This window comes from Buteo buteo, chromosome 27, assembly GCF_964188355.1.
Source record: "Buteo buteo chromosome 27, bButBut1.hap1.1, whole genome shotgun sequence".
NCBI classification, from domain to species: domain Eukaryota; kingdom Metazoa; phylum Chordata; class Aves; order Accipitriformes; family Accipitridae; genus Buteo; species Buteo buteo.
The window spans coordinates 6838871-6848042 of record NC_134197.1 but is presented as its reverse complement, the minus strand read 5'-3'; the positions used below and the strand labels follow the sequence as shown (position 1 = coordinate 6848042).

Below are 9172 nucleotides of genomic sequence, written 5' to 3'. Positions count from 1 at the left end.
CAGCTCTGGTTTCAGTGATAAGCATCAACCCCCTACCTATTACTTGCTAAAATAAGCTGAAATAAAGCCATCAATCCAGACATCTCTCTGCTCAAATGAGTCCTCCTAGCTGGCACCACCACACCTGCAAGTCTCCCACCGTGCACGCTGTAAGGATGGAGGTAGATGTTCCAGACACCCTCTCATTTTTCACCCACCTGGTTCTTTTTCAGCCACCGGTAAACTCGGTGTTTCTGTCCCTTTGACCAGAACTCGCGCATCTCCTATCACCAAAGCCCTGCAGTGACCTGGTTCCTGTGACACCTCTGCGCCGCACATGCACACGCTGAGCATCTCCCCACGCGAGGAGGTCAGGATGCATCTCCTGCCAGAGATGTTCACCTCCCTGCTGCATCCTAGGAGGTGGCAGTGGACAGTCCCTCTCTTCCACCGGACTCTGCAGCACAGTTTGGGGACGGGGGGAACTAAATCAAAACCCACACTCCGTTCACCTGTACCACGCACACTGATGTCTGTGTACACAGACCGTTAACACCTGATCCGTGGCATCGCCTGTGCTCTCCCATACAGATACCGGTCTGGGTTTGGGCTGCATGGACCCAGTACACCTATACCTCTAGATCAGACAGCAAATTGAATGCAGAGAGAGAGGGGGACAGACTTACGCTGCCTTAGCAACCGCTCTGAGCATGCACACGCGCACCGGAGATTTGCCGAACGACAGGCACACCCCGGAGCGTGTGCTCTGTAAGGGCTGGGAAGCAGCGATGGGTGGTGAGGACAAGGGGTTAAAGGCAGCCTGCTAAATCCAAGGGTTGAAGTCAGCACAGCCTAACTCCCACGTCCACGCTAAAGAGCAAAAGCTGAGGGAGGCAAGCCCAGAGATGAAAGCAACCAGCCTCATTACACTCCTGAGATTTTCTGTTTGGTACTTGTTCATGGGGATGCAAAGGCTCATTTATCAATGGGGGGGGTTTGCTCCTGCTTGGTTCAGCATCCTGAGTTGCCAGCAATTTTCTCAGCACTGATCTGACCCGCAGCTTCTCTGCAATTCCTGATCGGCAGCGGGAATTTTTTTCCCCTTTTGGGTCTGCGTGCCCAAAACCTGCCTTCTTTAGTATGGCGAAATCCTTTTGACCATCCAGCAAGCTATGCTACCATGGGACTATCAGAGCAACCCAGAGAGAAAAGCCCTCTGCAGATTGGCAGCAGATTGCTCCTCTAAGCAGGCTGCAGCACACAGCATCACATCAAATCCTCCGCGTAGTCCTGGTGTCCCAGATTCTGCAGTGCTATCGTTCTCCTGCCTTGTCCACTAAGGAGAGATTCAGTGCTTCCAAACCCTGCTGAAACCCAGAACATGGTTTGATAACAGAGATAAGTAAATTGAGCAAACAAAACTGGGCCTGACTCCTTTGCAGAGCACCTCCTCCCATGCAACTGCCTTCCCACATGCTATCCTCGATTAGCAGCTTTGCAAGCAAGATCAGAAGGAGGTGTGTGAGCAGGTTCTTGCTGAGCAGGGCTTGCTAGCGGGGAGGAAACTAGAAATCCTCCAGAAATCAGAGCTGTCAACTCCTAGAAGGTTACTAAAATAGTCAAAGGACTCAGTTGCCCAAAGGGGCTGCAGAAGCACCCCCCACTGCCTGCTTTTTAAAACTGTCAAGGTGAAGTTAAAAACCTGGGTCATTCTGGGTAGTGTCCTTGATTTCCTCACACACACCCCCGCGCCCTTTTTGCAAGACTGCTTTCCACCACTGCTCCTATCGGAGTTTGCCATAATTCATAAGGACCTGAACAGAAAAGCGTCTGCCATACTGGATGGTTTAAGGTATTGCTCCTTACCAGGCAGCAGGACACACAGCCAGATGGACCACAACATCCTCCCCCCACTAGTGGGAACCTGCCTTACTCTGTGTGGGAGCTGGGAAAGGCTGCTTGTGCAGACAGCCACACATCGCACCGGAGGCAGGGAAGCATGGAGAGCAAGGGCTCTGGATTCAGCCCACCAGATTTGATGCACCTGAACTGTTCTACACTCCGAGATAACTGTGGCCTTTGCCGGGCTATATAGTGAATGCCAGGTTTGTCTGGGGTGTTTTTCATCCAGCCAAGCCCAGCAGGAATCAGCAAGCATAAGATTGATGCACCTGCTAATGCAAGTCCCAAGATCTCCTGGAATAATGGGAATAAACAATCCTGTGGTGAAACAGTCTGCACAATGCTGGAGAGAGAGCACAAGCATTAGAACCTCTAGGAAGAGCCATAAAAACCTGTTCCTGTATCATCATCAGGCCCAGGAAACAAAAAAATGCATCAAGGTCTATCAAGTCCTCTGCACACACACTTTGGACTTCTAGGTGACTTTCTATGAAGCTCCTATTTTGAGCAGTGATCAATTATGCATTTCAAGCCATATGGCACCTTCATTCCAGAAGGAAGGCATTTTGTCCTGAAATCTGTAAGCTAGAAAATCTGCTGCATCCTGACGGAAATGCAGCATTGCCAGCTATTCACAGAAGCAGAATCATTAAGAGAAAAAAGAGAACCAGGATAAGATTAATCAGACATCCAATTTCCATTGAAATACCCTGGAAGGGGAAATGGACCCTTGCATGTGTCCTTCCAAACAGGTTTTTTTTTTAATTAATCTGAGCTAGAGCTTTGATTTTTATGGGAAACCTGATAGAATATGCAATGTTCCAAATTTAACAGAAGGATCTCTTCCAGAAGGGATCTCCTCCAGGCAGAAAAGTAACTAAAGTCCTCTGGGGTCACTGGATACGCTACCAGAAATGACTGCACTATTGCCTAGTAGTGGATACATCATTCCCTTCCCAGGAATCATGGAAGGGAAATGTAGAAACATACTGCTCTCCAGTGGAACCAGAACCCCCAAGGCACCTTTCAGAGCCTACAGCAATAAGTGATGCTACAGACAGTTTTTGCGTGGGGAGCAGGCTGCTCCTTCTCTCATAGCCTCAAATATCTAAGTTTTAGTTCCAGCAGCTTAGTGGAAATGGCATTGCCTCCCAGTGCTCTCCAGGCCTGCTTGGAGTGAGATAACAACGGGGTGAAACTCAAGAGGTGCTCTAACTGATCTAGTTCCTCCCACAGTTAGCGCTGGTTAAGCCGAGCCTACAAAAGCGGCAGTAAGTGAAAGCTATTTTGATTGCTGCCACAAAGGGCAATTAATCACCAGCAAAGGCCAGCAAGTCTAGTCTCCAAAGGAAACCAAGCGGGTGACTACTCACCGTGGCCTTGAAGCTGGCAGGACAAATTGGGGAAAATGCTTTGGAAGAGGACCAAGCGTGAAGGTCAGCTGGCTACACCCATTGCCTGCCTGCAACTGTGCTCAACCCCAAACACTCACTTTACGGGTGCTGAGAGATGCGACCCTTCTGCTACACCAGGTATCCCACTTCCATGTGGCAGATCGCAGCAACAATCCTTCCTTAGCACAGAGGCTCAGGCTCATTGTGCTCCTACAAAGGACTTTGGACCATGGCCCACTTCCAGCGCAAGCACAGGAGGCTCTCTTTGTGTAGGCTTTTCTATGAAAGAACACCCAGAGCTTTGGAAATATTTATTAAACCCTTTCTTCCTCGTTCTGCAGGTCATTGCAGTTGTTTGGAGAGATACACCTAGAGCTCAAAGTCTCCCAGGAAGACATAACGACGGTTGGCTTGCAGCAATGTTCTCTCTGTAAATAAATGCAGCGATCAAGGTTAAGCTCTTTGCGGTTGAATGGATTCTAATCTGAGCAAAGAAAGGGGAAATGTGTGGGCAAGGCTCTCCTAAGTGCCAACATGCAAAGCTCTGCTGACCCGGAGCCCTCCAGGGACTCCCCGGGACAGGATCCCAAGCAGCAGGGCGCCTAGAGTCATGGGGTGAACCAGGCTTTGCCAAAGAAAAGCTACAGGAAAGACAATTACAACTCCCTTGCTTATTGATTTCTATTACTGTGTTAACGACTTACATGGCTCTTCACTCCAACACAGTCAACACTCTCTCCTGCTTCGGGCTATCCCTTCCACACCTGTACAGTTACATCCAGGCCGGCAGTTTGTACATCAATCCGAGCCAAACCTTGTTTCGCAACTGTTTGCATTTCTCCAGCTCCCAGGGTCTGTCAGCAGGTGGTGCTTTGTGGCAGCGCGGGTGGAGGCAGCACGCAGGCAGGCTTCTCACATGAAGATTAATGCACTTGTGTGGGACTTACCTTGCTCCCGGTGCCACACGCAGCAGAGCAGCTCATCAACTCCAAAGAGCTCCATAAAGAAATCAATGCCCCTGACAAACCACCTCCCACACAGCACACACACCTCAGCTCAGCCTTTCCAGAATACAGATTTTCCCAACTGGGTGTCAGGCTTCTGGAAAGGTTCCTCCTTGGTACAGGAACAGGAGAGATCGCTACAAACGTAGAGCTTTCCTTTGGCTTATACACCGGGAGCACAAACCTGGATACCACAAGCAAAGCTAAAATGAAGAGGTGTTAAATGGGAAGGCTTTAATTAACCAACTGTATGTTGGCAGGAATAAATTGAAGAGCATTCTGGGAATTCTCTTCTCCCAGATGACTCCGGTGTTGCACGGACTTGTCCCATAGAGCAAGTTGGGAAAATTGTTTGACCCCAGGCTCAGCATTAATGACTTGTTTTTCCACCACTTCTCAGTTACACTAGATCTCAATCATGATCAACTGATGGCCCTCACCAGCCCTGAGCTCACCTTACAGCTCCACTAAACGTTCTCTTCTCCAGTTAATGCCTTACAGCCAGGAAGTATGTGCCTCTGCCAATTCCCTGAGTTTTCAACTATCCGCTCACAGCCCTTTTCTTGTTCTGGCATGAAGGGAACAGGGCTGTGAAGCTCACTCACCATGCTGGGAGGCAGGATAAAACATGCCCATGGATCTGGACATAATGAGGATGTTCTCTTCTTTGGGTTGGTGAAAGGTGCAAAACCCTCACCCCAGCATTCCTTATTAGGGTGGCAATTATTATTTCTGTAGTTATTTTGTGAAGGATGAAGCATGCTCTGGCTGTTTTGGTGGCTCTGCAGTCAAGTCTGTGCTACGCAGGGTCCTGCTGGCTACATCGCTGTAACGCTACCGGAGGACTCCAGGCCTACAAGTAGCACAGAGCACTGTTCACTTCAGCATGCCGTGTTTTTTGAAACTGCTTTTTTCCCCACCATCCCTCCTGCAGAAGGCCCAAAATTTGGGCCTTGGTCACTATAAACAGAGTCCCCAGTGGTCCCTCCTTCAGTGTGTAATGAGACATTTCATTTAAATGGCAACTATCGCTCCAGCTCAACAGTCAAAATTCACTCACTCAAGACTTCAAAAACTTCACCCCTTTTACTCTATAATAACCTGGAGGACAGAGCTGGTATCAACCGTCTCAGGAAAAACATGTATCTAACTCTTGAAGTAATTGTTTGGCCAAACAACAGTGCAGAGTAACACCCAACAGATGAACCTACCACTGGTAACAGCCCGGATTACCCCACCACCAGTGGGTTCTTTCATACCTACCAGGGATTCACTTCACCTTCTAATATTCAGGGAGCACAGAAGCATGAAATTTGATTTCTTTCTTCCGAAGATGCTGGAGATTATTTTAATAATTCTTACTTGATATCAGTGAAAGGAAGCTCTTGTTCAGTGGTTTAATATGAAGTCTTTTAATATCTGTTTCAGCAATAAAATCTCTGCTTTCTTTTCTATAAATGTACTAATCTCACCAAAGGATATAATTTAAACAGTAGAATGAAGTAGAATAAAAATATGCAGCAGCAAGCGAACATTCTTTTCAAACATGAACCCGCTCTGAACTATGTGCAGTCTGTTCAATCAGATTAGACCTGAGCAACAATTTAAATCCCAGCTCCAACCATCAATATGAAGAGCAGAAAACATTTTTTTACCCTTTCCTGCATCTCTGTGTGAACAGATGCACAGTGGAGAGAAGCATGAGCAAAAGGAATAATAGCAGACAGCAGGAAAGGTGAGATGTATCAAACAGAGGACAGCAAATAAAGGAGAAAGTGTAGAAGAACTGCTTTGGCAAACAGTGCGTGTATCACTATCCGTAGGCTCTGACCCTAAAGCTTGCCGTTTGAGAGCCAGACACACAGAGAAATGATTCACTGGGTTAAAAAAAAAAGAAAAAAAAAAAAAAGAAGCAGGGGGGACAGGGCAGGAAATACAGTGGAAAATACATCCAGAGGATTTACAAATGTATTGTCTGCTTGAAACATATTTCTAGGGGGCTAACAGGCCAAATTATTTTGGCTTGAACTCAGTATTAAGAAAGACTCATTTGCATTAGTGTATCTTAGAAATGCCACTGGGCTCTGATAATTCATGATGAAGTTATACAACACCTATCAGGGATCTTAAAGATATACTCAGACCTGATAACTCATCTACTGTATGGCCTGCCGCATTACCTTCTCAATGTATGGGCTGCAGCTGCGTGTTTTGGAAAGAAATACTATATTTCTTAGATAGCTAACTCTTGATCTACTCTGGTTTTTAACAAAAAATATTTGTTTTTAAAAGAATAAAACTGTCCAATCACATTAATAAGTACATTTCACAGTTGCTTAGAATGCAAATAAATACCATTCCTCTCTCCACACTGATTTCCCCATAAAGATATTAAAAAAACATATGGCAGCTCTACTTGGAGAAATGAGTATATTCATAATGAAAGATTCCCAGTTAAATGATGAAATAAAGTTAGGTGAACACTGTTGGCATGGTAAATAAAAGCAGAATCCCTACATAACTCTTGTCTGGAACTAGAAATACTCTCCCAACAATGATGAAGGTTAAAGGACTGAAAAATACCCCACCCCAGTACCCAAGTGTTTTCTATAGCAGAGTGAGGAGGAGATCACCCCAAAGATGGGGATTAATACCCATATTTAATAAAAAGCAATTTGCAAGTACCACAACAGCTTTATTTCCACCTGACAAGTAATTGCTGTAAGCATATTAGTAATGCCCCCATGAGATTAATCTATACTTCAAGATCTACACAATAGAGGGTTTGGCGTTTTTTGTCTTTTTAAAATAAGACTTCGCTGTTCTTACAGAGACATGGAGAACACTTCAGGCAATAATTGCTTACTCCAAGGCAAAATTTTCTTATGGATCTTTAAGAGTAGGCTAGAGAAACTAAAAGAAAAAAGTTAAGAGATACTTGAAGAAAGTAGACAAAGGCAGTACTTTTGCTCATTTAAAAAAAAAATCTTATTTTAAGAAAACTAAACTTTGAAAAAAGGTTCCTTCAGGAAACACTTCCTATTGCAACAGAACGTACAATATGTACTACATAAGTTATGCTTTCCATACATGAGTGAAGTCGTCTGTCTTCATTACAACTTTTCAGGTTTTGCTTCTGATTTCTCATCTATCAGATCTTTAAATCCCAATTTTTCCAGTGGTTCGTTTGCCATAAGTTGCCTAAGTTAAAAACAATAAAACAACAAAAAAATTATGCAGAACACAGTCTATAAGCAAGAGAAAAGCAGCATTTTCTCTTTCATGTAATATTATTTACTCTAAAGAAATCCAAGACATCCATACGGAGTGAATGCCGTTTGGCAAAGCCTCAGAAGCTTCAGTTTTGGGAAAGCAACATTCAGGGATACTTTTTTTTCTTAACAGCAGTTTTCCAATTAAATCTGTTGTTTCCCAATATTAGATATTGAATAAGAGCTTCCTCACAAACTAACCTGACTCTTGGTTATCTTTAATTAACAGACCACATAAGAGCTTCCTAAGATTCTACCTGTGCCATTTACCACATTTTTAAGTAAATGTGGTTTGGAACAGCATTTGTGGTGCTGCTATACTTTGCTGTAGTAATTTTCAAACGGTTTTTGATTTGCAGCCTTCCTCACCAGCAGCCCATGCAGCGTATGCAAGCGTCCTTGTATTTAAGTGCACTTAATAACGTCCTTCATGCATTTCCCAGTGAGCTCCCTGACTCGCCACTGAACAGAAAGCATTGCAGAGCAATGCAAGAATGGAAACATCCCTAGAAAACCAACCACCAACACTTTTTTCACTTGAACTGACGAACAAGTTAACCTTTTAACTTGTAACTATAGCTAGAAAAAACGAAAAAATAAAGCTTCACATTTGAGAAAGTCGGTTGTGCACAGTGGAAGCTGGCTAAGTCTCACAGTTACCCCACTCTTCGGGCAGGATATCTACACCCCATCAAAAACATAAGCCAAGTAAACTGCTGAAGCCACAAAGGACACCTGCTCCTTACAAGGACACGAGCCTCCGGCACGAACGCCTCCACTGCGGGTTCCCTTCCCCTTCCCGCAAAGGCAGCCCCGCTGCTTCCCCACCCCGGGGGCCACCCGGCTGCCCCTCACACCCCCCCTCCGCCGCCGGGCCGGGGCCGGGCTCCCACTTGCCTCTCCATGCGGCACTCCAGGTAGGCCATGGCGCGCTGCCGGCAGGCCCCGCTCTCGTAGCCGCTCTGGCGGAGGCACTCCATGAACCGCTCCTTGAAAGCGCTACACTCCCCTGAAAGAGACAGCGAGGACCGCGCTACCGCGGGGCTCAGACGGCGGCCCCGGGCCCGCGTCCCCCCCGAGCCGGCCCGCGGAGAGGTGAGGGGAGGCGCGGGGGGGAAGGCCCGGCGCTAGGCCGCGGGGAGGCCAGGCCCGCGTTACCGCACCGAAGTGATCCAGCGGGAAGGCCCCCTTGTCCGGCGGCCGCGGTTTGAAGCTTTTGGTGCCGAAGTTCATGGCGGTGGACATGTCGCCGGCGGTGGAGGGGACGGGGACGGACAGACGGACGAACCGGGGGGTCCCTCCGCTCACACACCGGCCGCCGGGGGGAGCCGAACACCGAGCGTCGGCAGCTCCGGCGAGCGCCGAGCGCATCGAGCGGGCCACGTGACCGCTGCCGCTCCGCGGGGGGCGGGGCCACGCCGCTATGGCAACGGCATCGGCGTTGCTATGGCAACTGGAGCGGGGCCGCCGCCTTACCCGTGCCGGGCGGGCGAAGGCGGGGACAAGACTGACGTCACTGCCGCAGGCCTCGGCCACCCGCGCGGGTCACCATGGAGACGCCGCCGCTCGCCGCCATGTTGGCCCGGGCCGGCGGCCTTCGGGGGGCGGCGGGGTCGGTCCC

General features: G+C 47.8%; 1 protein-coding gene across 1 annotated transcript; it reads right to left on the bottom strand.

The window, feature by feature from the left end:
* Nucleotides 1–5650: 5650 nt before the first annotated feature.
* On the bottom strand, nt 5651–8934 carry COX19 (cytochrome c oxidase assembly factor COX19). Its single transcript, XM_075058525.1, has 3 exons — nt 8715–8934; nt 8449–8560; nt 5651–7480 (listed from the first exon to the last, which is right to left on the bottom strand). The coding sequence occupies exons 1-3, from the start codon at nt 8920–8922 to the stop codon at nt 7393–7395; spliced, it is 408 nt and encodes a 135-aa protein (XP_074914626.1). The 5' UTR covers nt 8923–8934; the 3' UTR covers nt 5651–7392.
* Between the last annotated feature and the right edge of the window lie 238 nt (nt 8935–9172).

What these genes read in the sequence shown, in the direction of transcription:
- COX19 (XM_075058525.1), bottom strand. Translation starts at nt 8,922, where the DNA reads ATGCGCTCGGCGCTCGCCGGAGCTGCCGACGCTCGGTGTTCGGCTCCC. An exon ending in CTTCCCGCTGGATCACTTCG is followed by an intron (nt 8,561 to 8,714) that starts GTGCGGTAACGC and finishes TGTCTCTTTCAG; the next exon opens with GGGAGTGTAGCGCTTTCAAG. An exon ending in CTGGAGTGCCGCATGGAGAG is followed by an intron (nt 7,481 to 8,448) that starts GCAAGTGGGAGC and finishes TTTTTAACTTAG; the next exon opens with GCAACTTATGGCAAACGAAC.